This window comes from Mustela nivalis, assembly GCF_964662115.1.
Source record: "Mustela nivalis genome assembly, chromosome: 10".
NCBI lineage: Eukaryota > Metazoa > Chordata > Mammalia > Carnivora > Mustelidae > Mustela > Mustela nivalis.
Window position 1 is genome coordinate 7,901,898 of NC_139029.1, and position 27,994 is coordinate 7,929,891.

The 27,994-nt window shown below is 54.1% G+C and overlaps 1 protein-coding gene across 3 annotated transcripts; it reads left to right on the top strand.

Moving 5' to 3' along the window:
- The first annotated feature begins 809 nt into the window (after positions 1-809).
- MFN2 (mitofusin 2) lies at positions 810-27,679 on the top strand. Of its 3 annotated transcripts, XM_082687659.1 has the most exons (20): positions 942-1,257; positions 2,464-2,601; positions 3,024-3,108; positions 6,746-6,924; positions 9,132-9,267; positions 12,374-12,536; positions 13,222-13,346; positions 14,031-14,139; positions 14,265-14,372; positions 15,829-15,982; positions 16,441-16,508; positions 16,639-16,760; positions 19,382-19,508; positions 19,916-20,020; positions 20,285-20,387; positions 20,829-21,049; positions 21,561-21,716; positions 23,056-23,252; positions 24,080-24,214; positions 25,638-27,679. In XM_082687659.1, exons 4-20 carry the CDS (start codon positions 6,750-6,752, stop codon positions 25,705-25,707), a joined length of 2,274 nt encoding a protein of 757 aa, XP_082543785.1. In that variant the 5' UTR covers positions 942-1,257; positions 2,464-2,601; positions 3,024-3,108; positions 6,746-6,749; the 3' UTR covers positions 25,708-27,679. The 3 variants fall into 3 exon arrangements, with proteins under 3 accessions (XP_082543784.1, XP_082543785.1, XP_082543783.1); XM_082687658.1 differs by lacking the exon at positions 3,024-3,108 and having other exon boundaries at positions 810-1,257; XM_082687657.1 differs by lacking the exon at positions 3,024-3,108 and having other exon boundaries at positions 15,829-15,997.
- Positions 27,680-27,994: the final 315 nt, after the last annotated feature.

Sequence of the window (27,994 nt, forward strand, 5' to 3'; positions counted from 1 at the left end):
TTTTAACTCGATGTATCCCAAATATTTTTACCTTAACACATAATCAATATGAAAATATGGATGAGGGGCACCTGGGTGGCTCAGTGGGTTGGGGCCTCTGCCTTCAGCTCAGGTCATGATCCCAGGCTTCTGGGATCGAGCCGGGCATCCGGCTCTCTGCTCCAGCGGAGAGCCTGCTTCCTCCTCTCTCTCTGCCTGACTCTCTGCCTACCTTGATCTCTGTCTGTCAAATAAATAAATAAAATATTTAAAAAAAATTATGGATGAAATCGTTTGCATTTTTTAGGCTTATTTACTTATTTTGGTAATCTATACACCCAATGTGGGCCTCAAACGCATGACCCCTAGGATCAATGGTCCCATACTCTTCCGCAGACTGCGCCAGGTGCCCGCCCCCCCCCCCCCCCCCCCGGCCACCTTTTTTCGTACTAAGTCTGCAGCACATCTCAATTGGCAGTGGTCACCTTTCAGGGGCTCCATTGCCACACGCGGCTGGGAGCTGTCTTATTGGCAAGCACTGGCTTCACGCCTTCCCTGCTGTGCTGAGGCCACCAGGCGACCTCTTTACTGTTGTGTCCTAGTGCCTGGCACATAATGAGGCCCAGTGATCTGCCATATGTGAGCTGGGGAAGTCTGTCCGCTGAGCCTCCACGAACTGCAGTGAGGGTTAAATAAAATGATGTACGTTAGGTACCCTGCCTGTTCGGTGACTGTGGCTGTTCTTGCTTCCTCAAAGTCAACTGAAGGGCAGCAGGCCCAAGTTTGCTTCCTGTCTTCCTCTTAAGATTTCTCCTGTAAAATTACAGAGCGCAGGCTGGGATTACAGAGCTGGCAGGGGCCTTGGGGTCAGGCTCCCGGGCAATAAACGAGAAAGCGGGAACCTCGGATCCACGCCCTTGTTTTCGCGGTCCGCCTAGACAGCTCGAGGCCCCGCCCACCCCGCCCTGACGGGCGCCCGGCGGAACTACAGCCCCCATGATGCAGCGGGAGTCTCGAGGCCTAAGTCATGGGCTTGGGACGCCCTGGCGGTGAACGAGCCTGCTTGAGACGCCTCTCCGAGCGCTGAGCCGGCAGTCTCGCTGACCTGTAAGGACTGATAGGGTCTAACCGCCTGAGCTCAGAGTTCACCGACTGACCCGGGCCGGGGCGGCGAGCGTGCGGCGGCTGGTGACGTGAGCGTCCCCCCGCCTCTCTCGGGGTGGCGCCCTCTGGTGACGTGGGGGGCATGATGGCCGCCGCGAGGCCGGGAAGGTGAAGGTGAGAGGGGAGCGCGCGGGAGGGGTGGGGACTAGCCCGGCCCAGCCCTGCGAGTCCTGAGCAGCCCGGCGGGGACCGGTGGGACGCCGAAACCCCGGGGGCTCGGGATCCGGGCAGGCGGGCGTCCCACGCCCCGGCCTCGCTGCGGGGCCCTCCGCGGCCCTGAGAGCAGGGGGCGGGACGCGGGTGTCGGGAGTCGGGGTGGGGTTCCCTGAGGTTCCTCGTCCCTCTCTCCTTCCTCGCCACTTTCCACCCCAGCCCTTTGGCCATTTCGTATCCAGTCTTCTGTGTATGCCAGCATTTACTCAGCACGTAAGTGCCCAGGTTCACCACCCTAGCATCCTGTCCTCTCCCACTTTGGGCACTTACTGCACTCCCGTGCTGTCACCGGGTTCTTGTTTGACTTCTCACGTGAAAGTAAGCGCCTTGAGGGCAGGTACTGTTTGACCCATCCCTAACTTTAGCGCCTAGCAGCACACAGGAGGCACACACAGATGCCCAATAACGAGCTGTTTGGATACATGAAGACAAAGCTACCCTTCCTTTGTAATCCTTCGTTGCCCAGTTCCTTTCATTTCTCTCTTTCTCCTCCCAGAAAGGCCTCTGATTATCACCCTTCCCACCTGCAAGGGTGGAGTAAGGCAGTTCCACGAAGTTAAAAACAAGTGTGCTTTGGCGTCAAAGGAAAGTGGTATCCCAGTTTCCAGCTCCGCCACTTAACCAGCAGTCTGTACATCTTTTAAATATTCCAAGCTTCTGTTGGCCCCCATAGAATTGAAGATTAAGTGAGAGATTTTACAGCCTCTAGCACACAAAGACTTTCAATAAGTTCTGCTTCTCTTCTTCACCCCCACTCTCCCATCTCTAGTTTTGAGTTCCACAGTCCATTAGCCCAGTCTTTGCCCTGTTCTGCTACCTCCTCTCCTCATACCACTCTGGACGTGCCCTTAGCAAGCTCCTGCGTCCCACCAGCACGCGGCTGACCACATGTTTGTGCACACCCAGGATTGTCCCCACCTGTGTGTTGTGTTTTTCTCCTGGGCACTTCCCTCACATACCATCCTATTGTGGGCCATGACTAAGCTTCCCTCAGGGATGAGTTTGTTTGGCTTTAAAACTGATTGAACGTGTTTTGTGCACCTTTTTTTTTTTTTTTTTTTTTTAAATTTGCTGCTTGTTGACATGTTCCTTTTCCTTTCCAATAAGTTGGAATTGGTGGAGTCAACACAATCAGTAGCCAACCTTAATCTGAGAGACAGGACAGAGGAGAACTCAGATTCTTTTCATCTGACTCCAGCCATGCACATGATGCCCAGCCTGTGAAGGTCTCTCACCATCCAAAAAGTAAGTGGTGGCCGTGATATTTGGCATCCTGGATCTGGGTTGAATGGAAAGGGGTGTGCTCTGCTGGCCATCCAGTGGCACGTGTCTTGGATCGGGTCATCTTTGTACAGAGCTGGAGTTTTCCAATCTGTGTTGAAAAAAAAAAAACCAAAACCAAAAACCCACAACTGTATGTCCTTTCTACTTCCATGGACAATTTCATTGGTGGCGGAGAGAGCCTGTTTAAAGGTTGATAGTTCAGAAAGTGTCTAGAATCTTTGGGTTCCCTGAAGAATTAGTCTCTATCTCTCTCCCTTGTTCTCTGCTATGCTGGCTCCTCCCTCCCCCTCTCTGCTCAGCAGAGACTGGCTCCTTATCACAGCTCTTCTGAGAGTCTCCTCTGCTCCCTTTACCCTGTATACTCTTTTGTTTCAATTTCTCAGCTTCTCCTCTGTTCCAGTTGTGCCAGCAGACGATCCGTGGACCTATTTTATTTTCCCTGCTAGGAGTTGCTGTGCATAAAACTGGGTAAGGAGGTGGTGTGGATTCAGGGACTGTGCTTGGGATCCAAACACCGTGCAGTGAATTTTGCTAGCGCTGTTTGCACATGCAAGATGCCTAATACTCCTCAACTAATAGCCTAGGTTGAGGCCGAGCCTTTTATTTTTTTATTTATTTTTTTTTTTATTTTTTTTCAGTTGAGAATTGGATTCGGTTCTGGTCTTAAGTTAATACCTGTTAATGCTGTGCCCCTAGCAATTTTTGGGGTGGAAGAGGGACAGTACCAGGATGAAGGAGGCTTTCCCCAAAGTGTGTTCCTCAGGATTTTAAATGCTGTTATGTAGAAGAAGAATTTCTTTAGATACATTAGTGAAATGCTGCATTAAATACAGTTAAGCTAGTGTCTTTATAACAGGCCTTCCTTTCCAAAGTCTTTGCTTTGGTCGTGTACTCTGTTGGAGGCAGACTGTGGCATATAGTGTTTTATAAACTTTTTCACTATGGAACCCTCTTTACATGGAGCACGGGGTGTAGTACCTTTCTGTGGACCTCATTTTGGGAAATGCTTCAGTAAACTATCCAAAACCCTGACTTGAAGAGCACTTCGTAGCTATCACAACAGCTTGAGGCATGCCACGTAACGTCCAGCTGATACCAGAGCTACTCTAACCCAGCTGTGCCTGGGGGACTGGCCCCACAAGCTTGCCGTGAGCCCTGCAGTGAAGTAGGGACTATCAGGGCTTCCCAGAGGAGGCACAGGAACCCAGCTGCTTCCTACCACCCTGTAAGGGTCGGAAGCCAGCAGGCAAAGCCCCAAGATAGTGGGAGCTCTGTCTTGGCTTGTGTGCGTGTGCTCTGCAACTTTGGTTCATTGGTGCACATATGTACGTCCAGCTCCCTCTTTGAAGGATCAGATTCTGGAATATGAAAAGTTTGTTCAACTGTCTTGATTCCCTGAGCTCCAAACACTAAGAAACAGGTGATGTGCCAAAAGCTGCTCTTTAAGAAACATGATGGGTGGGAGGGTCAGAGGGCGGACCCGTTGAGGGACGTTCACTAGTACATCCATGTTTCTCAGAGTCGTAGAGGAGGAAGAAAAAAATGGAAATAGGTCACGACCCAATCAGACTGTCTTTCTGGAAGCTCATTGACTAGATGAGGAGACAGTTTGATTAAAAAACCAGAAGTCTGGTTAGGTTGCCATGTCCTGCTTGGAGATGCCAGGGAAGGCTTCACAGAGGGGGTGACGCTAGAGTTGGGTCTGGAAGGATAATCGGAATGTGCCGAGCGGGTGAAGCAGCAGCACAAACACGGGAGTTCAGTTCACTGAGCCGGAGAAATCAGACAGTTTAGATGGGTCGGACGTAGGATCCATGAGAAAGGATTGGGGCATGTGGCTGCAGGCCAGAGATTGGTGAGAGCAGGTCAGCTTCTGGACTGCTTTGGACTTTTGGACAACTTTGAACCACTAAGCTTTGTGTAATGTGCCTGCCTTTGAATCTTAACACTTACAGAACACTAACACTTTTGGTTTCGTGTCCTTTGGGCTTCTAGACAACGAACCAGAAATCAAAAGCATATGCTTCTAGGCTCCCCCTGATCTCAGGGAACTTTCTGCCTCAAGCAGGTCAACTTCTAGAGTTGGGCGCTGCTAAAACTCAGCCCTGAACAGACCTGTTTTCTGGAGTCCCCATGGCAGTGGTGGGGGAGCCCTGGGTGTGTTGGTGTTGTCTCTGCCCTTCCCCGAAGGCTGGGTGTTCTAGGGGAGAGTCATGCAATCTTGCCGGTAGAGTTTCTGTCTCTGCTTTATAACAGATACAACTACCTTCAAGTTTATACTGGGTCCTCTTGAGTCTTCTCAGTCTGTGTGGCGTCACACTTGTCAAACACATAAAGAATTCAAGGCTCTGAGGTTAAGTAACCTGCCCAGGTTTATGCGGCCCAGAAAGAGTGTGATTTGAACCCAGGTCTGTCTGTTTCCAGAATCTCATCTACGGATGTGTCACGCCCCATCCTGGGATCCCTTCTCTTCTCCTTTCAATGTGTTCCACTTTTTGTCATCCTCCATTTCTCCGGAGAGTCTTACCTGCTGGGCCACACGAAGCCTGATTTCAGTGCACTCTAATGCTTTGGGGGAGCCAGTAGTGTTTTCTTCCCAATTCCCTTTCTCAGAGTTCTTTAGCCCCAGAAGTCCTCGACACACTACCTCTGCACTAGGAAAATCTCACAGTTGTGGCTTACTGAGGAGGGAGGTAGAAATGGACATACAGTTACCTGTCTCTCCTGTCTCCCTAGAAGTCAGTAACAGAGTAATTTAATTTGTAAGTTGAGGTAAAACATGTGGGTCGATTTGTCCCTGTGTGTCTGTCTGTCTGCCCGCTCTTGGGGATGATTAGATCCTAAGAGTCAGTTTTCAGGTGTTTTGCACTTTCTCTAGATGTTCTTTCTGCTTCTCCGGGACTTGTGTATACTCTTTGGCACCCTTGGGAAGTTTCTCCTCATTTCCGAGAGGCAGTGAGTGCTGATTGCCAGCTTGGGCGGGCGGAAAGCTGAGGCTGCCGTGCTGAGGGCGTGGGAAGGGAGAGGCCTACACGAATCTGCTGGGTGTTGGAGCCAGAGAACCAGGCACACGAAGCTGCGCACACTCCCCCTTACCCTTAGAGGGGCCTTTGTCCTTTGACATCCAGGATCCGAGGGCTGTGCTGGGGAAGCAGCTCTGTGCACGGTGGGACTCAGGAGTAGGCACAGCCACATCCAGGTGCCATTGTCTCCGGTCCGTCTGCCTCTTTGGGCTTTGACCAAAGATCTCTAGGACTTTGAGTTAAGCCTCACAGCCCCTCACAGATTATTGCTACTTGAAAAAATAAAGGCTATAAAAAGGTGTGTATGATCGAGAGCGAGAGAGCTGCAGAAACCAGCTCCTGAGAAACAGTGCTCATCACAGAATGGTGGGCTTGTGGATTTTTCCTTCAGTTTCCACATTTTCTGCAGAGTGTACATATTTATAATGAAAAAGACCAATCAGTGTTTCTAAGTAAATAGTAGACATAAACCTCTGTCACTTGAGCCTCACCTTTGTCCACTCCTGACCATCACCAAAAATCAAAACAAAACAACCAGTTAGGAATTGGGGCCCTGTGACTTGGACAGCAGGGTGGCTGGCGGGGGGCGGGGGGGGCGGCTGTGGTGGGGGTCATGGACCTTGAGCATCACTTTGCTTTTACCACTTTGAATATTCAGTGCTTTTTCTCAAGTGGGTGATGTGTAGGAAAGAAGTGAGATTTCTGTCACACTTTTCTGCCTGAGGCTGAGAGGAGGGCTTCGTGATTCCTGCCTGACTCTCTGAGGTGGGACAGGCAGGGCCTGCCCCCCGGTGAGGATCCCCCAACCCAGGTGTGATCACCCAAGGCCTTTGCTCAGGGCCCTGGCCCCAGCTGAGTGCCCACACCATGTCACAGGGAAACTGCCCACATGTCCTCAGCGGTCACTTTGTTCTCTTGTGGACACTGACTCTTATCTTGCCATCCCTGAGCTAGTCCTGGAGGGCCTGGGCTCTTGATGGCACCCAGAGCTAGCCCCAGACCCCGCACCATGCCCTACCATGGCCCTAGCAGAACATCCAAGCTGGGCGTTCGTGGGTTACTTTCCTTGTCTTTTCTTGCAGCGCGATGTCCCTACTTTTCTCTCGGTGCAACTCCATTGTCACAGTCAAGAAGGACAAGAGACACATGGCTGAGGTGAATGCTTCCCCCCTCAAGCACTTTGTCACTGCCAAGAAGAAGATCAATGGCATTTTTGAGCAACTGGGGGCCTACATCCAGGAGAGCGCCACCTTCCTCGACGGTGAGACAGGCAACCTGCTTGGCGGGGCTCACTCCTCTGTCAGCTTCCATGTTTAGGTGGGAGGATTTGGGGATTGGGAGGTAGAGCCTGGCCCCTGGGGAGCTCATGTCCAGACAGGGCCATGGGAGATGGGGCCAGGAAAACAAGGACCTGTCATTTAGGAATTCTGCGTATTCTGTGTCACTGACTCATGAAAGGTCGGTACATCTTACCGCCATGTAGAAGACAAGCAGATTGAGGTTTTGAGGATTGCTCAGTGTCTTTCAGTGACACAGCAGGGCTCTACCTTGTGTCTCTGACTCTTGAGACCAGGTGTTTTCTTTGGCCCGTTTATACCAGGCCCTATGTGGGTATTGGCTGTCCCTGGCCGGGGTGTTCCTTCTCTGATATTTATAGTCAATGGGATTATGGATAGGAAACTTGCGTCACTGGCACCTTTTCCACTAGTTACTAATTTGAGTCCAGCCTCTAGTCCCTGCTCGATCAGCAGAGGGGGAAGGGTTCCCAGGGCCCCACTCAGTCGATTGCCAACCCCTCGGGCTTTCTCAGGCTACCATTCTAGAAGGCACATGATGGCTCCTGTGTCTGAGATTGTCAGCAAAGACCCAGTAGCTGAGCCTTCCCTGCCCTTGGTTTCCTTGTTTGTGAAAGAGGTGCCCAAGCGATACCAGGGCTTTTTAAATTCTGGTCTGTAAAACTCTTGATGTTCAGTGGAAATGCCCTAGGGACACAGGTCACCTTCTGCTTTCCATTAGAGAGGGTTGGCTTTGGCTTGGTTGGTTTACGTGACAGGCCACTGCTTAAGGCTCCCTTTATAAGAAGGAAGTATTTCCAGTACTCTGGTCTGAATGTTCGTGTGTCCGCAAATTCCCATGTTGGAATCCTAAGACCTAGTATGCTGGGGTTAGGAGGTGGGGCCTTTGGGAGGTGATTAGGGCATGAGGGGGAGCACTCGTGAATGAGATTAGTGCCCTTATAAAAGAGACCCCCACAGAGCTCCCTGGCCCCCTTCTGCCACATGAAGATACAGTGAGAAGTCTATGGCCCGAGAGAGGACCCTCACCCCCTAGGCTAGCACCCTGATCTGAGACTTGCAGCCGCAGAACTGGGAGCAGAGCATTCCCATTTGAATGAGCCACCGTGTCTGTCGTGTTCGGTTAGAGCAGCCTGAGCAAACAAAGACTGAGAATGGCCTCGCTCTGCCCTGCCCCCAGCGGGGTTCTTGATGCAGGAGAAGGCAGTCTCTGTGTTTTGTTAATTTAAAAACCTGAATTCTAAAGTTCTGAGATTGGCAGTTGAAATTATTCCAGCTCGTTACCTGTTCACTCGGCAGTAGCTCGGGTGCACCTGGCACTGGGGGTGCCGAGATGGGGCAGGCGGGCTGCTCCTTCCCAGAGCCCAGACTGACTGTAGCTGATGCTCTGAGCTGCTTCCTTAGGTGGTGCTGTGGATGGACACGTGCTTAGTGAAGGTGTTTATGTGCTGCCGTTAGGAGTGGGTGTTTAGATTCCTTTTGTTGTCCGACTTTGAGGCCTCTTCTGCTGGTGGGCTGGAGGAGAGAGCCGGAGTGCTTCTGAGATGGGTTTGGGACCTGGCTTGGAGGGGGCAGTATGGTGACTGCCTTGGGACTGGACTCTAAAGATTTGTCAGTCCACTGACTGTTTCTTTTCTATTTTTTTAAATTTATTTTTTAAATAAAATATCCATTTGAGATAGAGCAAGAGAGAGAGAACACATGCACACGAGAAGGGAGGAAGGGTCAGAGGGAGGGGGAGAAGCAGGCTTCCCGCTGAGCAGGGAGCTCGAGGCAGGGCTCAGGGCTCGGTCCCAGGACCCTGGGATCATGACCTGAGCCAAAGGCAGATGCTTAACTGACCGAGCCTCCCAGGCAAAATCTCTTTATTTTGTTTATTTAATCCTTGCAATAGTCGTAGGAGGTAGGCACTGCTGCTGTTCATTTTAAGAGTCAGGAGACGGACGCTCTGGAGGGTTCATTTGCCTGAGGTCACAGAGCTGGGAAGACGGGAGGAGCAGCACTTGCCTTGCACTGGAACCCAGACAGCCTTGCTTCCCAGCTTTGTCCCGAACTGCTGGGTCACAGTGCCACGATAGGACCCTGCAGGCGATGGCAGAGAGCCATGGTGGTGGACTCTGCCCGCAGCAGCTGCCGTGACCTGCAGTGACTCATTTTCAATCTCCACCTCCAGACACTCACAGGAACGCAGAACTGGACCCAGTTACGACAGAAGAACAGGTTCTGGATGTCAAAGGCTACCTGTCCAAAGTGAGGGGCATCAGCGAAGTGCTGGCCCGGCGGCACATGAAAGTGGCTTTTTTTGGCCGGTGAGTCTGTGAAGCCCTTCCCCCTTCTTCCTGGCCAGGAGGGAGGGGGGCATTCGTGCGATCTCACCGTCTGAGCACCTCAGGTGGGGAGCAGCCGGTGTGCCTCAGAACCCATGGCCCCCTTCCCCGTCCTTTTTCAGTTGTTAACTGTGGTAAAATACACATATCAGAAAGTTCATGATCGTGATCACTGTTAAGTGTATACTACAGTCCTGTAGTGTTTAGTGCGTTCATGTTGTTGTGGGACCATCACCACCATCTATCTCTAGAACGTCTTCGTCCTGCAGAACTGAACTCTGTCCCCATTAAACACTAACTCCTGTTCTCCTCCCCAGCCCCGGCCTCTGGTAACCACCATCCTGCTTTCTGTCTGTGAATTTGACTCTTTAGGGACCTCCAGTGAGTGGAATCATACCGTATTTTGTTCTTTTGTAACTGACTTCTTCCACTTAGGATCATGTCCTCAAGGTTCATCTCTGTTGTGTCACATCTCCAGACGGCCTTCCTTTGTAAGGCTGAATAATACTAAATAATACTCCGTTGAGTGTATACGCCATGTCTTGGTTGTCCATTCATCCGTAATGGACACTGGGGTTGCTTTTACTTTTTAGCTGTTTGAATCATGCTACGTGAACACGGGTGTACAAATGCCTGTATGAACCTTCCTTCCAGTTCTGCGTGTAGGCACAGAAGTAGAATTCCCAGATCGTGGTAATTCTACTTCTAACTTTCCGAGGAGCCACTGTATTGTTGTCCGTAGTGACCGCACCATTTCTCATCCCTACCAGGCGTGCGCATGGGTTATAGTTTCTCCATATCCTCTCTCCACCGGTTTTCTTTCTTTGATGCTAGGCATCCCGACAGGTGTAGGTAGGATCTCACTGGGGTTTGGTTTGCCTTTCCCTATTAATTAGTGATGTGGAGCATTTTTTCTTGTGTTCGTTGGCCATTTGTGTATCTTCTTTGGGGAAATGTCTGTTCAAGTCCTTTGCCCATTTTCGATTGGGATGTTTGTGGGCTTTTTGTTGAGTTGTATTTTTGTGGGTATTCCAGAGATTAATCTCTTACTAGAAGTGTTTCATTTCGATGTAGTCCCCTGTATTTATTTATGCTTTTGTGCCTCTACTTTTGTTGTCATATCCAAGAATTTGCCAAATCCAATGTCATGAGGCTTTCCTCTGTTTTCTTACAAAGATCTTAGAGTTTTAGCCGTCAGGTCTCGTTACTTGGAGGTCTGGTAGATGCTAGAGGTCTGAAGCGTTTCCCATACCCCGAGCAGTTCTGCAGTTCTCAGCAGACCCTGGGTATTCCGCAGGTGGAACTCACCTCTGACACGGTCTACCCGGAGGACGCATCCCATTTCGTAGGTTAAGGGCCTGGTCTCACAAGACAGGCCTCATTTCAGATGCTGTTGGGAAACCTGGGCTTCTGCCCTCCTGGCGATAGAACAGCCCTTCCCGTGACTCCTCCTCAACTTTGATTAATGTGCTAGAGTGACTCAGAAAGCTGGGGTCACATGGACTTAGGTTTCCTGGTTTGGTATAAAAGATACAGAACAACAGCCCGATGAAGAGGTACACAGGTGGGGTCCAGAATGACGCCCTCCAGGGGTGCGGATGCTTCATCAACCCTGATGCTCATCAAACCACCTTGTCCAAGATTTTTTATGGAGTCGAATCACAGCCCCTTTTCCCTGAAGCGGGTGGGTGGGACTGAAAGTCCAGCCCTCTCTTCTTTTGGTCTTTCTGGTGACCCGCCCATTTTGAGACTATCTGGGGGTCCCACCCTGGGTCCCCTCTCAGCGTAGACAAGCTGCTCCAAAGGGGCTCCTGTGAATGACCAAAGACACTTCCATCACTTAGGAAATTCCAAGGATTTTAGGAGCTCCGTGCCAAGAACCGGGGATAGAAAACAGATCAAAGACATTCCTTATGTTATCACAGTACCTTTAAAAAGGTTAAAATCTAATAAGGGAAAAGGCACCTGGACAGGTTGGATGCTCTACACACAGCGGTCATCTGAGGAGAAGGTGTTCTGCCTTGAGTCCTACCCCTAAGGACCCACGAGGGAGAGAGGGTAGCAGGAGGGACAGAGAGCGGAGAAGTAGGCACCACACCCGTACGGAGCCTGACCCGGGGCTTGATGCGCGTCCTGAGCTGAAACCAAGAGTCCGACCTTAGCTGACTAAGCCCCCCAGGTTCCCCTGGCCAAGAGGATTTTAAAGGGATGGGGGTCGTTCATCAGTACGAAGGTGTAGGGGCTGCTAATATTTCCTGATTCTGGGTAGATACGGTTGTGCCTGTTTATGGCTTTCTGTGCTCAAAGGTTGTGCAAGAGGTCTAATTCCTGTTCTGTGACGTGTCGGGGCTTTCTGTTTGCCTTCTAGAAAGGAATGTAAGGTTTATAGATACACGAGGGTTAGTGAATCAGTCACATGCACTTAGGAACCTCTATTAAAGGTCACCATGCTAATTATGAAGGTTAAGGTGGCTTCAGCCTCAGTCTGTGGCCCTCCACTCCTGGGGGCTGTCACTTCTTCATCCTCATCTCAGAGATGTGGCCCTCTCATCACCAGAATGTAGAAAAAGGCTGTGCTGGACGAGAAGACTCCAGCCATCTCCCTGGTGGTGCCGGTTATCCGGGGGACTGAAGTGGGGGGCTTCTCGCCTTAGGGGACGCATGACGGGAGAAGAGCAGCACATGGGCCTTTTGTGGAAAGCCGTGGGCGTGGGGGTCATTCAGCTGACGTCACTTAGACTGAGGAAGGCCGCCCCAGGGGTGAGCCCCTGGTTTCCAGTAGAAGCAGGGGGGGTTAATCCCTCGGAGGGAGACAGAGTTCCGTGGTAATGCTGCGGGCTGCGGGTCCACAAGGACTGGTTAAGCTTCTGCTTGTGGGTAGGCGTGCAGTGATGGACCGGGAGCACGCCACGGCCCAGGCCAGAGGCGTCTGTCCATCCATCCTCATAAACACAGAGTGCCTGCTCCGCCTGTGTGGGTACTCATGCCCCACAGAGAAGGAGACTTGGGCTTCCTGGCTGGCAGCCTCACCGCAGGAGCGGAAATGCCGGTTCGGGGAGCATCCCTGACACCTGGTGTCCCCTCACAGGACGAGCAACGGCAAGAGCACGGTGATCAATGCCATGCTCTGGGACAAAGTCCTGCCCTCTGGGATCGGCCACACCACCAACTGCTTCCTGCGGGTCGAGGGCACAGACGGTCACGAGGCCTTCCTCCTCACAGAGGGCTCGGAGGAGAAGCGCAGCGTCAAGGTGAGGGGCTGTGGCGGGGACCACGCCAGCTGGCGCGTGCGGGCGCGGCCTTCGGCCCTGGGCTTGCTGGCGGCTCAGCGCTTGGACCAGCCAGCGTGTCCCTAGTGAGCGGACCACCAGCACCTGGAGGGGACAGCAGCCCCTGCGGAGGGAGAGGGGAAGCCCCGTTGGATCTGAGCCGTTGAGGAGGCGCCAGAGCTTCGGGAAGGCTGGGGGGGTCAGGAGGCTCCCGTTCCTGTGGAAAGCCGGGCAGGCCCGCCGGCCTCTCTCTGCCGCAAAGGGTGCCTGGGCCTCGTTTCCTGAGCGGCGGCCAGAGAGCAATTCCCGCTCTGGCTCTGTGATTCGGAACCAGCGGCTTGTCTGTGTTTATTTTTCTGAGAGCTGTTTGCGTTCCTCTTTGGGGCCAGGCGCTACTTTTGGTTCATAAAGAACTCATCAGTGCAGAATAAGCGCAGCTTTAGGACAACATCCAAGAAAGAAGCTTAGAAGGGGAGTGAGGAGTAGTGGTTTCTTGCTGGCAGCTCCCAGCTCTTGGCTTTTCTGTGCGAAATGAAAGGAGCTGGGGGAGCAGGCAGGCCGCAGCGTCGGGGCGCCGGGCCGGGCGTGCCAAGCAGCACGGGCAGCGTCCTGCCTGGGGACTCGTCCTCAGCCCTGACCTCTCTTTCTTTCCCTCCTCCCCCGTCAGACTGTGAACCAGCTGGCCCATGCCCTTCACCAGGACGAGCAGCTGCACGCCGGCAGCCTGGTGAGTGTGATGTGGCCCAACTCGAAGTGTCCGCTCCTGAAGGATGACCTCGTGCTGATGGACAGGTGAGGGGGAAGAGCCTCCCTCGGTGGTCCAAACTGGCCAGTCCCCAGGTTTCTGGTTCTGCCTCGTCCAGACCAGGGTCCCCCGGGGACCCTGTCATGGCTCTGCTTAAGTGGGCGGCCTTTCATACCGGCCCAGCCCAGTCCTCCTGCCTCCTGGGTCTCGCAGGGTTTGGTTACTGTATCTGTTGGTGGCAGTGCCCTGGAGAGGTCCCAGTGATGGTCTGTAAAGGGGGATGGGGGGAACACCCAAAAGTGAAGGAGGGTCTCAGCCTCGACCCAACGTTGGTGCGCGCTGGTCGTGGTGGAGTCCCTGTGGTATTTTTATGTCTCTCGAAGCAATGCTTCGGGGATAGGTTATAACTATCCTGGGAAAGATATACAGTACTTCAGTGCTTTCGGGAGTCATATGCAAATAGAATTTTATCTTACTTGTTACCTTAAAGTGAAATTACAAATCATTTTTTTAGTAAAAGTGAGCAGGGATGGAACAAAACACATGTTTTCAGACAGTCGAGGAGAGTATGAAATGAAAAGTAGATATGCCTCCGAATAAAGGCCAGGCCCGATTTCTCTCAGATCTAGAACTTCCTCCTCCTTTGCCTGGCTGCCTTGGATCTGTGCAAAGCAGGAAGAATAGGGCCCCAGTCTGTGTGCCTGACGATAGTTTGCCCCTGTCACCTCTAGCCCTGGCATCGATGTCACCACAGAGCTGGACAGCTGGATTGACAAGTTTTGCCTGGACGCTGACGTGTTTGTGCTCGTGGCCAACTCAGAGTCTACCCTGATGCAGACGGTAACCCCTCTTCTCCCGCCTCTTGCTGCGCCCCGGGAACCCAGCTGAGCGGGAAGCGGGGCACGCGGCTGACAGGTCCTTGGCTGGCACAGCCCCTCCTCTGACCGGGGTTTCTCCTCCGTCAGGAGAAGCAGTTCTTCCACAAGGTGAGCGAGCGCCTGTCCCGCCCGAACATCTTCATCCTGAACAACCGCTGGGACGCGTCTGCCTCGGAGCCCGAGTACATGGAAGAGGTTAGTGGCTGTTTGTCCCGTCAGCGTGGGGGACGCCATCCTGTGTGTCTACTCAGGACCTCTTCGTGGGCGCCCGGGCCACAGCAGGCCCATGACAGGGTCCTGCAGCAGAGATTTCCCACGTGTTCCTCCGAGGGCTCCGAGAGCTCGCCCCCACTTCCCCGCGCCCTCGCCCCCACTCCCCCTGCTCTTCCGAAGGCGGCCGTCCAGGTCCGGAAAGCGTCCCCGCCGCCGCCGCTGTGCCCTTGTTGGAGGCGGGTGCTCACTTCAGTGCATAAAGAATTAATCATGTAGAGCGGGCTCAGCTTTCAGAAGACATCCCAGAGAGAAGCCTGAAGGGGGAGGGGGTAAGAGTTGATCCTCACTGATGGTTCACAGGTCTTTGCTTGTCCTGCAAGACAGGAAAGGCCAGAGAAAGGAGTAGCGGATTGGCAACAAGGGAGGCGAAGCACACAGCCGGCTGGCCGGTGCCCAGCAGGGTGACTGGGAAGCCCCTCGCCAGTGAGGCGGCTGTCACGGAGTTGTTGGAAGGAGCAGGTCTGCTCACACTGAGGAAAGCACCGGGCAGGAAAACCCTAGGAGTTCAGAGCCAGGAGGGGTTTTCCAGTCACTCATCCTGTACGTGAGGCCCTGGGAGGTCTCGGCTTGACAGGACAGAGCCCAGGTTTAGAGTCTTACCTGGCTCCTCTGTTCCTTTCCTTCTCCGGCACCAAAGTGAAGACGCTGTGCTGGTCTAACAAGGGGCAGTTTGGAGCATATTTAAGCTTTTTTTTTTTCTTTAAGATTTTGTTTATTTATTTGACAGGAAGAAACACAGCGAGAGAGGGAACACAAGCAGGGGAATGGCAGAGGGAGAAGCAGGCTTCCCGCTGAGCAGGGAGCCCGATGCGGGGCTCCATCCCAGGACCCCGGGGTCATGACCTGAGCTGAATACAGATGCTTACCCAAGCAAGCCACTCAGGCGCCCCACTTTTTTATTTTTAATTTTAATTATTATTATTTTTTTTTAATTTAGATCATGAGTTGGGGGGTAGGGGCAGAGGGAGAGGGAAAATCCCGAGCAGACTCCAAGATGAATGCAGAGCCCCATGCGGGGCTTGATCCCACGACTCTGAGATCATGACCTGGGCTGAAATCCAGAGTTGGATGCTTAACTGACTGAGCTACCCAAGCATCCCACGTGTTTAAGCACTTCTGCTTGTATGTGCATAAAGTAGCTGTGGCAGCCTGTACCCCAAGAGACCCCCATCGTGTTGGTTTTGGGGAGCTTGGTGCCTAGAGAACGGTGATGGTGGAAAACTCTAGAGAGTGTGTGTATGTGTGTGTACCTTTGGGGTACTGAACCACGTGAATGTATTACCTGTTCTTTAGACGAGAGGCAGTTGGGGGCTGTGGACTCCCTCAGGAAGGGCCCCCCGGCACCCCGCCTGGTTACACCCATCTGCTTGGGCTTCAGGTGCGGCGGCAGCACATGGAGCGTTGCACCAGCTTCCTGGTGGACGAGCTGGGCGTGGTGGATCGAGGCCAGGCTGGAGACCGTATCTTCTTTGTGTCTGCCAAGGAGGTGCTCAACGCCAGGATCCAGAAGGCCCAGGGCATGCCTGAAGGAGGTGACAAGGGAACAGGTTTCCTTCTTCCTTTTCCCTGATGTTTGAGACAGTTGGTTTGTGCTACGTCAGCCAGTAGAAGGTAGTTTTGAGCATGAGGTGGTAAGAAGAGCCATGAGTAAGAAGCTCTTTGCTTCTCTGCTGGTATTCTATTTTTATCTCGTTTTTTATTATTATTGTTTTAAATTGTATTTATTTACTTGAGAGGGAGAGGATGAGCAAGGGGAAACAGGGAGGAACAAGCTGACTCCCCACTGAGCAGGGAGCTCAGTGCAGGGCTTCATCCCAGGATCCTGGGAGCATGACCTGAGCCGAAGACAGAGGCTTTAACCCACTGAGCCACGCAGGCGCCCGTCTGCCAGTGCCGGAAACGCAGTGCCTGGTCGGATTGGCTTTGGGGGATTTCAGGGTTTTCTCTGCCCTGCAGTCACATCCGGACTCATGCGGTGAACTTTTCCTAGGGGGCGCTCTTGCAGAAGGCTTTCAAGTGAGGATGTTCGAGTTTCAGAATTTTGAAAGGAGATTTGAGGTGAGCCCTTTGATTCCAGTATCTCGTTATTCTGTGGTCCCCAAGCACCCACCAGCCATGTCCCTGGCAGTGAATGCCAGAGCCTGGCCCTGTGGCTGGTGCCCCTCTCACCACCTCTTGTCTGTTCCAGGAGTGCATCTCCCAGTCCGCGGTGAAGACCAAATTCGAGCAGCACACAGTCCGGGCAAAGCAGATCGCAGAGGCCGTGCGCCTCATCATGGATTCCCTGCACATCGCGGCACAGGAGCAGCGGTAAGAACCCAAGACCGGGTGCCCGCGGTGGGCAGTGCCGGGAGGTGATCACCTCCCCCTCCCCCGTGTGCCTACCGGCACAGCTGAGTCTCTGGGCTGCCACCAGGCCCAGTCAGACCTGCGCGGAGTCGCCTACTGAGGATGTCCGTTGGGTGTCTGGTGTCCTCTCTGGTGTGTATCGTGGTCCCCTGAAACGCTGCCCCACAGGCCCGTGTTGGAGGCCTGGGCCTAGCACCACACTGAGCACTGCAGCATTTCTTAGAGCTTGAAGCAGGACATGTGTTAGCATGTTCCATCACCTGAACCAGCTAGGTGCCACTCTCCCCCCAGGATACGTTCCTTCTTTCTTTCTTCTTTCTTTTTTTATATTTATTTATTTTAGAGAGGAAGATTTGGGGGGTGGGCAGAGGAAGAGAAAGAAGGAACCTCAAGCAGACTTCGGGCTGATTGCTGGGCCCGGCTCGAGGCTCAGTCTCGGGACCCAGACACCAGGACCTGCGCTGGTACCTAGAGTCAGACACTCAGCCAACCGACTGAGCCACCCAGGCGTCCCACCCAGGAGACATTTTTTTAAAAGGCTTTTTTTTTGCTAGAAATTTTTCATCTGGGAAAGTTGAGAGAATAATACAAAAACATATTGTTTCCTTCAGTGTTTGCTTTATGTTATCTTAAAGTTGAATTAAAAAAAGAAACCAGGTGGCATCTGAGTGGCCCAGATGGTTAGGCATCTGCCTTTGGCTCGGGTTGTGGTCCGAGGGTCCTGGGATCGAGTCCTTTATTGGGCTTCCTGCTCAGCGGGGAGCCTGCTTCTCCCTCTTCCATTCCCCCCTCCCTCTTTCGCTGTCTCTCTCTCCTGTCAAATAAATAAAGTCTTTTTAAAAAGATTTTATTTTATTATTATTTATTTGACAGAGAGAAATCACAAGTAGGCAGAGAGGCAGGCAGAGAGAGAGAGGGAATCAGGCTCTCTGCTGAGCAGAGAGCCCGATGCGGGACTCGATCCCAGGACTCTGAGATCATGACCTGAGCCGAAGGCAGCGGCTTAACCCACTGAGCCACCCAGGCGCCCTCAAATAAATAAAGTCTTAAAAAGAAAACAAAAAACAAAACCATTAAATACCGTTTGATTCTTTAGCCCCTGTGCTGCTGTCATCTGCCCATTCCTCAGAGGCAACCACAGCCTTGAATTGGATGTGTAGCTGTAGCCATTTAAAAGTACTTTCACATAGATCCAGATGAGTATGTAATGTTGCTTCGTGTGTTCTTTCTTTCTTTCTTTTTAAAGATTTTATTTATTTAAAAGATTTTTTTTTTTTAAAGATTTTATTTATTTGACAGACAGAGATCACAAGTAGGCAGAGAGGCAGGCAGATAGTGAGAGAAGGAAGCAGGCTCCCTGCTGAGCAGAGAGCCCGATGTGGGACTCGATCCTAGGACCCTGAGATCATGACCCGAGCCGAAGGCAGCGGCTTAACCCACTGAGCCACCCAGGCACCCTAAAAAATCTTTTAAAATAAAAGATTTTATTTATTTACTTAAAATTTATTTATTTATTTATTTAAAGGATTTTATTTTATTTATTTATTTACTTCTGAGAGAGATCAGAAGTAGGCAGAGAGGCAGGCAGAGAGAGAGGAAGAAGCAGGCTCCCTGCCAAGCAGAGAGTCCAATGCGGGGCTCGATCCCAGAACCGTGGGATCATGACCTGAGCCGAAGGCAGAGGCTTTAATTCACTGAGCCACCCAGTTGCCCCGCTTTGTGTGTGCTTTAAAAAGCAGAGACGTCGTATTGGGACCGTCTGCCTTAGTGCCCCGTGTGTTTCTGCCCAGCACTGGTTTTGCCCCTTACACTGCCGATAACATGGAGTTGGAGTTTGGGACCATGAACTGCCATAGAGTATTCCCTGGGGAGTATACCTCATTTTCCCACAGATGTTTTAAGTTTTTATTTATGGAAGTGACCTTTGTACCTGGTGTGGGGCTTGAATGTCCTGAGATCGAGCGTCGGGTGCCCCACTGACTTGAGTCGGCCAGGAGTTCCTCCTGTGGGTTGGTTTTTAGATCCCGTTGTTTTCCTGCTGCAAACCCTTCCGCAGCGGACATGAGTTTACGTGGCCCCTTGTGCACATTTGGAAGAGTCTGTCTGGGATGAGCTCCTGGAGGCGGAACCGTTCGTCTCGGGCTGTGCGCCTTTTCAGTTTCACCGTTTCCCTTTGTTGCTCTCGGAAACATGCGCTCCCAGTGCCGCAGCGTGTTGCCGGGACTCCGCTCCCCCCACGCCTCGCCAGCACTTCAAACTTGCTGCTTTTTGTCAGGCTTCTGCCTGCCTAGAGTAGAACCTCTTTGTAATTTCGTTGCCCCGATGACTAATGAGGCTGAGCTGTTTGCCTCTGTGAACGGGTAGAACTTGGTCTGAGCCCCCTGGAAGTGCGCTCCCTGCCCCGGCCGCCCCCTTCTGAGGCGGCAGACCCAAGAGTACGTGGCTGGCACCTGGGAAGGCGGAGAGCATGTCCCCGGGCATGCACAGGAAACTGTCGGGGCGCACGCAGGCTTCCCTGGTCCCCTTGCTCCTCTGCCGGCTTGGGCGGGACCCGCTCTTGACGCCAGCGTGCGCTCTCGCAGGGTTTACTGCCTGGAAATGCGCGAGGAGCGGCAGGAGCGCCTGAGGTTTATTGACAAGCAGCTGGAGCTCCTGGCGCAGGACTACAAGCTGCGGATTAAGCAGATCACGGAGGAGGTGGAGAGGCAGGTGAGGCTCGGGGAGGAAGCACTCGGGGAGCTCTGGACTCCCGGGTCGCATCCGGAGGGCTGGGAAGGTGAAAAGGGCGCACGTCCTTCCCATGAGGGTTTCTCAGCCTTGCAGAGGAGGCTGTGGCTCTGTCCTGAGCGCACGGTACCCCCCCAACACACTTGGGGCTCCTTTGTCCGCTCTGTGACCCTGGGCCAGCCCCTGTCCTCCGGGCCTCCCCTCCACATCTCAGACGAGCGCTTGCTCGCCCATCTGCAACATCCCTTCTGCCTCGGAGCCTTCCTGCGGCGAGAGCGGAGGAGACTGCCGGCTCGCGGGGGCGCTCGTGTGGTCTGCGAGCGTCGCTTGGGCTCTCCTGACGCGGCAGGTGCTCGCCCTCACCGATGGCGTGCCCCGTTGTCCCACAGGTGTCCACCGCGATGGCGGAGGAGATCAGGCGCCTCTCCGTGCTGGTGGACGAGTACCAGATGGATTTCCATCCTTCCCCGGTGGTCCTCAAGGTCTACAAGAACGTGAGTGGTCAAGCGGCACGGGTTCTGCACTCACCTCTGCCCCTTCTGGCCGCGGGGTGGAGCGGCCACGCAGGACGGTGATTCGGGCCCTGCTGGTCTGTGTCCGGGCCCTTCAGCCGGGGTGGGGGGTGGGCAGGACCCCGGCTTCAGCCCGTGTTGCGGTCCCCTGTGGGGGCGAGCTCACCAGCCTCAGGTTGGTCCCCAGAAGGAGCTCCTGATGCTGTGCTGCTTCTGCTTCCCTTAACCTCTCCCATCCGCACACAGGAACTACACCGCCACATCGAGGAGGGACTGGGCCGGAACATGTCCGACCGCTGCTCCGCGGCCGTCAGCAGCTCCCTGCAGGCCACGCGGCAGGACATGATAGGTCAGTGCCTCGGGGGCCCCGTGCTGCCCGCAGGTCCGCCCTGGAGGCCCGTGCGCGGAGACGACGGCCTTCCCTTTTCTGTCAGCTGTGCTGATGAGTCCGTTCTGGACCCTCCGATTCTCGAGGTGTCTTGTGCCTTCATCCACACACAGACTCTGAGAGCCTTCTCGGGTGACCCCACGGGACTGTCCCAGAGGGTCTGGCCTGTCCTGAGATGCACACACGGCATAGATGTCAGCAGGTGTACAGCCTCGGTGCATGGAACCCTGGAGAGCGCTCGCCTGCCTCTCTGAGGAGGCCCTTGCAGCGCCCCAGGCCCGCTCCTGCACAGTTGTCCACGTCCCCGGCAGGGCTGGCACGGCTTCCATCGCGAGGCTGGGCACTGGTGTGGCACAGGGCCGACGAGCTGATGGGCTTTCTCCTCGTTTCTGCTCCTGACAGATGGTTTGAAACCCCTCCTGCCCCCGTCTGTGCGGAGTCAGATAGACGTGCTCGTCCCTCGGCAATGCTTCTCCCTCAGCTACGACCTGAACTGTGACAAGCTGTGTGCAGACTTTCAGGAGGACATCGAGTTCCACTTCTCTCTCGGGTGGACCATGCTGGTGAACAGGTTCCTGGGCCCCAAGAACAGCCGTCGGGCCCTGATGGGCTACAATGACCAGGCAAGCAGTGCCCCGCCTCACCCTTCCTGCAGACACGGGGACCGCTCAGACGGGGCTGTCCCACGGTGGCAGCCAGGGCGCCTCGGCGGCCACACAGCACACCGTGGGTCCCGGTTTTTGCCACACATCAGTCGAGTCTTCCCCTAAGTATCCAAAGTTAATGAAATTTAACAGGTTAGCTGAATTTTGTCTTTCATATATATTAAAATAAGTGTACTGTTGAATATAGAAGATTTAAACGTGCCCACATGGCACCATTCCACAAGTCAGATTTTAAACCACTCCTGTCCATAGCACTTGAATTACGTGTGTCCTGTTCCTGGGGCACATCCCACACGTGGCGGGAAGGCTAGGGCTCTCATTTTGTGGGGTTTCCTAATCCTCCCCTTAGAGCCTAAATGCTTCCTGGCTGAATGCAAAGTTTGTTGGTTTTTTGGTTTGGGTTTTTTTTTTTTTTTCTGTTGAATGAGAGGCTGGCCACACCCTTCACCCTCTGGTCAACTCTTTTCAGGTGCAGCGCCCGGTCCCTCTGACGCCAGCCAATCCCAGCATGCCCCCGCTGCCGCAGGGCTCCCTCACCCAAGAAGAGCTCATGGTTTCCATGGTCACCGGCCTGGCCTCCTTGACATCCAGGACCTCCATGGGCATTCTCGTTGTTGGAGGCGTGGTCAGTGACAAGCCCTGCCCAGGAAGGCTAGGGGTGGGAGGGCAGGGCCTGGGGGGCATAGTCCCGGGGTGGGAGGGGGTCCCTGCCTTGGCCCCATGTGTCACAGCGGGCACAGCAGTGGTTTCATGGCCACCAGTGACTATTCACAGTGGTCTCATGGGGAACTGTGCACAGCCTGAGCCTAAGCCCCAGTGCGTATTTGTTGACTTTGTAAAGTCTCCGTGCGCTAACGTGAGGTTTAGACATCGTCAGTCCCACATTACAGTGGAGGAACATCTGCCAAAGACAGATTTAGGATTGAAACTCTGATCTCAAGGCCCTGTTTGTCCCCAATGGAGCCTGCACTACACGATGGGTAGAGAAGAGACCTGAGAAATGGGCTCAGCTCGGTTCTAGATAGGTGGGTGTGGCCAGGAGCTTTTCCCTTGTAGGTGAGGAAAGCGAGAGCAAAACCTGCAAAGGTGTCTCCTGGTTTTCTTGCCCTTCCCTTTCTGCCCTGAGGCCTGAGCTCACAGGCTGCCTTCTTAATAACCGGCGTGCTCCCCACGTCCTGACCCAAGACACTCTGCAGCCACCATTGGTAATACGTTGACTTTTCCTAACATGTGGCGTTGCTCTCGGTCATGGTCTTTTGCACTATACAGTGGTGGCAGATGTGACAGTGACAGAGCTGCCAGGAGTTGTTCTCCGCTTAGAGGGCGGGGGAAGGGGCGGATCTGAGGCCCCGTGCCCGCCCTCTCTGTAGGTGGTGCGTTCTGTGCTGTGTGCCCAGAGGATGACCTGGCAGGGGTCAGCTCAGATGCTGATACCTGATGGTCATATGACCCTTACCTTAAATACCCCCTTTTATCCAAACAACCCTATGAGTTGGGTGGAGGCCATTATGGCCCTTTTGGGAAGAATGGGCAGAAAGAAACTTGCCCAAGTTTCAGGCAGGCAGGCAGGCAGCACCGAAGCCTTGCTGTCTGGCTTCACGTCCTTTGCTCTTTGACTATAACAACACTGCCTTGAACTGAAATATTACAGACCAGGCCAACAGAAGCCACCCACCGAGGAACAAAATGCAGACTCCTACTTCTCAGTGCCATTGGAATGGAATGTCACTTTAGAGCATGCCTACATTCATCTTTAAGAATTCTGAGTGTCCGTGTCTATGCTTCTAGTCCTAAGGCCACCTTCCCTGCCCCCTGTCTTCTTTGCATGAGTTACGTTGTGTGGTCAACACGAAGTTCCTCTCGTTTCTGAACTGGGACCCTTGGGCAAGTCCTGGTGGTCACAGCCGAGAGGATGGGCAGTGAGACCAGAGGGTCTGTGTCCGCTCATCACTGTGCCTCTGCAGGTGTGGAAGGCGGTGGGCTGGCGGCTCATCGCCCTCTCCTTTGGACTCTATGGCCTCCTGTATGTCTACGAGCGCCTGACGTGGACCACCAAGGCCAAGGAGAGGGCCTTCAAGCGTCAGTTTGTGGAGTACGCCAGCGAGAAGCTGCAGCTTGTCATCAGCTACACTGGCTCCAACTGCAGCCACCAAGTCCAACAGTGAGTGGCCCCGTTGCCCTGGGGCCGGTGCTGGCTCCTGTGGCTCAGGACGCCCTGTAGCTTCCCCTTGGACTGGGCCTGGATACAACTGGGTCCCAAGCATCCTCTGCCACTGGCCTTCAGCTGTGCAGTGTCAGCTTTGAGACCAGGGACGGGGAGAGGGGTCTTGCTAGGGACGCCTTGTGTCCTCGGTTGGGTCCACATAGGCCTCTGTTCCCCCAAGAAAGGAGGAGATGGGAAAGCAAGGGACATTACTTGTAGCATTTATTACAGGTTGCCTTGGAGGGCTTGGTTTACAGGCAGAGCTTTGACATGCGAAGTCGCAGGCCTGTCTTCCTGGCATAGCTTTGCGCAGCTGGGACTGGATTGCTTGCGGGGCGGGCAGATGGGAGTGCGGCCTGCCGAACGCTGCTCCGTGGCAGGCCCCTTGCTCGGCACTTGGCACCTAATTTCTCATTTTCTCCGGGAATCCTTTGACATAGACGTTGTTTGCATCGACATTTTTTGGGGGGGGAAACAGACTGGAAGAGTCATCCCTTTTCCCCTGCCGCTGGGTGATTAGCAGCAGAGCTGGGATCTGAATCCTGGCCGGTCGTGCCCAAGGCAGGGTGCTCCTGGCTCTCTCCCTGTGGCGATGCTGTGTGGGTGGCGGCTGTGACAAGATGTCGGCTGGGGGCAGGGAGCCACAGGGGGGTGGCGCAGAGCAGAACTGTCAGTGGCTGACGTACGGGCTACCTGCTTGCCCCACACTTGGTGGGACTTAGCCAGGCATGGCATTCGGCAAAACAGCCACGTGGCCTGGTTGATCCAGAGTCTCTCTCCTTTAGGGAGCTGTCTGGGACCTTTGCTCATCTGTGCCAGCAAGTCGATGTCACCCGGGAGAACCTGGAGCAGGAAATCGCTGCCATGAATAAGAAGATTGAGGTTCTTGACTCACTTCAGAGCAAAGCAAAACTGCTCAGGTGAGGTCAACCTGGGCAGCCAGAGGTGCTCCGGTGTGCGGCCCGGGTGCTGTGGGGGCCTCCGCGCGGCTCTGTCTTGGGTGTGGACATGGACCTCACTTGCGTGGGAGAGGTTAGATGGCACGCCGCTGGAGGGCCAGCGAGACGGAGGGCCACCGGCCTCCAGACGTGTGCAGTCGGGCCTGGGGTGGCAGTGGAGGAACCGAGATGTATGTGTCTTTGTAGCAGCCCGTGGCTGGCACTTGAGCTCTGGGCATCTCTCCAAGCTTGTACGACCCATTTCCTTTTTCTAAAAGGGAAAATTGGGGCCTCCAGAAGTTACTTGCCTAGGATTCCATGGGAAGCGGTCAGGCCAGGAGTAGACAACTCCAGGCACACATGCCCCACCAGGCTGTGGCTCTGCACATTGATGATCTTTCATTGTCTGCTGTGTGCTGGGCCTCTGGGCTAGACCTGCCACATGCTTTACTCCATTTCTCTTTGAGCCCAGGGACGGGCAGGTCAGCCTCTTTACCGCCAGGAGAGCTGGGTACCCAGCTCTGGCAGGGCCCGCGTTGGCACACCATCCTTGTGGGGTCCCTGTTGAGAGTCAGAGCTTCTGTCCGTGCTTTGCTGGAGAGGATGGCTCAAAGGAGCAGGAAGCCTGGGTTCGTGCCCAGGCACTCACTTTAGGGCAGGTCACAGAGCTTTCTTTGGTCTTACTGTTTTCATCTGTAGAACAGGGCAGGATTTCATGACAGAGCCACAGAGCTGCACCTAAAAGCGCTGTGCAAAGGTCCTCGGCCCGCTTGGCCCAAGATAACATCAGCACGCGGGGACCCTGTGCTTCCTGCCCCTGCTGCTGACGTCAGCACTGGTCCCCTCAGCGACTAGTGGACTTTCCCTCCCTGACAGTGCAGATGGGCCCTCCCCGCCCACCAGCCTGGCTCAGGCCTTCTCTGGGGACATGTGGGACCTCTCATGGGGGGCGTGTGTGGTGGAGCGTGTTTCTGCCCCTTGTCATCAACAGGGACGGGGGAACCCGTAAGGGCTGCTTATCCAGCAACCCAACCCCTTGCCGATGGGCAGGAAAACCAAGTTCCGGACAGTTTGGGGACTTGCTTGTGGGCAGGTGAGGCCAGCATAGGGCTGGAGGGTCAGAAAAGCCCGACTTCGGCTCTGGCACGACAGTTGACTATAGGAAGTTACGGGACCTCCCTGGGCCTCTTTCCCTTATCTGTGCAGTGGGGGGTGCCTGGAGGAGTAAACAAGGTTAGATGGCAGGCGTCCTGAGAAGAACACGCGTGGCCTGTCTTGCTCAGGCGTCCTTAGAAGAACACGCGTGGCCTGTCTTGCTCAGGCGTCCTGAGAAGAACACGCGTGGCCTGTCTTGCTCTCTGCTGTGATCAGCTCCGAGGGCTACAAAGTAACCATTTCTCCACAGGAACAAAGCCGGTTGGTTGGACAGCGAGCTCAACATGTTCACGCACCAGTACCTGCAGCCCAGCAGATAGTGGGCTAGTGGGCCGCCGCGAGCCGGAGCCCGTGTGGACAAGGGCGGTGCCGCCAGTGTGTGGGCCTCCCAGCAGGGCCACGCGCAGCTCCTGCCCGTGGCCGCCACTGTGAGAGGGAAAGCACCTCCGTCTCATGCCCTTTTGAGCCCCTGATCGCTAGTTCTCCCCCCCACCCTTTGCCTGCTGTTGCAGGAAGATCTGGCTTGTGCCCCTAAAGGAAACTTTAATGACGACGTGGGCAGCATGACACCAAGGAGTCGAGTCTTTGCTTTGTCAGGAGCCCTGGACTGAGACTCACTTGAGTGCGTGACGAGGTCCTGGGATCTGCCTGCCCCACGGAATGCCTGGTTGAAGCTTTTGGGGGTACCAGGCAGACCCCCTTCTCCGGCCAGCACCAACACTGACCCGCGCAAACCCGCCTGCAGCGCACTCCAGCACCCCTGTGAAGAAAGGCCACCTGAGGGAGGGTTGGGTTTTCTTCCCAGGTTGCGCTGGAACAAGTTCCAGAAAGGCCGAGTCCGTCCCAGAAGGGCTGTTGCCTGTGTATGTCAGTTTGGCCCTTCAGCTTTTGGGCCTCGCTCCTTCCGCAGAGCATTTCAGACATGTCTTGGGGGCAGGGCTCGCCTCGGTTGGTCTTGGAGCCTCCTCGTGCTGGGAGGGGGAAGGTGTTGTAGAAGCCACTGGAGTCAGAGTAGCTGAGGGCAGGGGCCGCGCGGGGAGAGCAGGTAGCCGCGTCCCCGATGACGGAGGGCCTTGGCCTTCCTCTTCGTGGCGTCCCTTGTTCTGGTTTTGGTCCTTAGCCCGTGTAGTCTGGTTTTTCCGTTGGTCAGAGATGGTTTGGTCCAGAGCGTTCGAGGATGTAGTTGAAGGAAAGCAGGCAGAGGGAGGGGGGTGGGCCCGATCCAGGACGGCTGGAGAATGTGGCCTCCACGGAGAACAGAGCCCTCGCGGGGTCCGAGAGCCCACCCTGTTAGCTCGGTTGTGTCCCTGTTAGGCTCCTTAAGAAAGGCTCCTGCCCCCACCCCCCTACCTTGGCTCAGGCTGCCCTTGACCTCCGGACCTCTGGACTAAGTCTCCTGTGCCAGGAAGGCTGCTGCTGCCTGAGAGACGGTGTGGGACACCCAGCCGCCCTCCTCCGGTCTTCCCGCCCTCCCTGCTCCCCACAGCCTCTTGATGACCCTCACTTGACCTCGTGTTGACTTTGAGAAATGTTCCCTGTTGAGTTTGGGATTGTTACTGGTTGAAGTGGGGGCAGGTTCCTGTCTCCAGGGTGTTAACTGGGGCAAACAGCCTTCACAGTTCAGGTCGGAGAACTTCCTAGAAACCAGCAGGTTCTCTCTCCCAGAAAGAGCTGGGGCTTGTCCTCTTGAAATCCCCCCCCCACCCCCGCCCTGCCACCACCGAGCTTCCGGGAAATGAGCTGGTGGCCTCTGCTCCCCAGTAGATGGCCACACAGGTGGTATCCTGTCCGGTGCCCGCTCGTTCAGACCCGTAGTGCAGCTGCTGTGTGGAACCAAGTGGGGGACCTTGCCGGGATCGCCCCATGGCAGGAGGATGTTCGAGCTTTTTGCCAGGCCTACATGGTCACTTCACAGCGTGTCAGGAGAAATCATTGTCACACAATTCCAATGAATTTTGTGCTTTTTGGGGAAAAAGAAATTATTTAATAACTAAACATGAATTTTTTTGAATGTAGCCCCTGGGCAATGAATGAATTTTGAGTTTCTTCTACAGTAAGTGAAATTAAATATATCCCACTGAGGGAAAGGCTCGGACAGAAGTGTGGCAAAAAGCACTTTAATTTGATGCTGCTAACTTTGTTCTCCGGTTTTACGTTCATTTGCTAGAGTGTGAGACGTGCTTGACACAGTGAGTGTTTTCTCTGATGTACTTAAGGTGATCTACTTGCCTGAATTACTCCTGTATTACTGCTGATAATACTGGCACTAAAATAAAACCTAGTTGGAAATACTGCAGGGCTTCAGTTTACTGTTCTTAGGCAAACCACGACGGCAGGCTGTATTTTGAAATGACCTTAACTTTGTTCAAGGGAAGTTCCAATTGTGATTTGCCTATGGGTTCCTCTTGCTCTTGGAAGGACTCATACTCTGAGAACAAAAGGCGTAACCGATCTTTAAGAACCAGGAAATCTAGAGTGATGTCTTTACAGATTTCGCTGTAACTCCAAGCCATTGATTTTTCACTTAAAAAGTAGTGACTCAGACTGGCCCACCCTAGTTTGCTTTCTGAGAACTTGGCTGTGAGCTTTCTGCTTTTTGAAGGGCCC

What these genes read in the sequence shown, in the direction of transcription:
- MFN2 (XM_082687657.1), top strand. Translation starts at nt 6,750, where the DNA reads ATGTCCCTACTTTTCTCTCGGTGCAACTCCATTGTCACAGTCAAGAAG. An exon ending in AGGAGGTGACAAGGGAACAG is followed by an intron (nt 15,998 to 16,440) that starts GTTTCCTTCTTC and finishes AACTTTTCCTAG; the next exon opens with GGGGCGCTCTTGCAGAAGGC. An exon ending in TTCTCGTTGTTGGAGGCGTG is followed by an intron (nt 21,717 to 23,055) that starts GTCAGTGACAAG and finishes GTGCCTCTGCAG; the next exon opens with GTGTGGAAGGCGGTGGGCTG.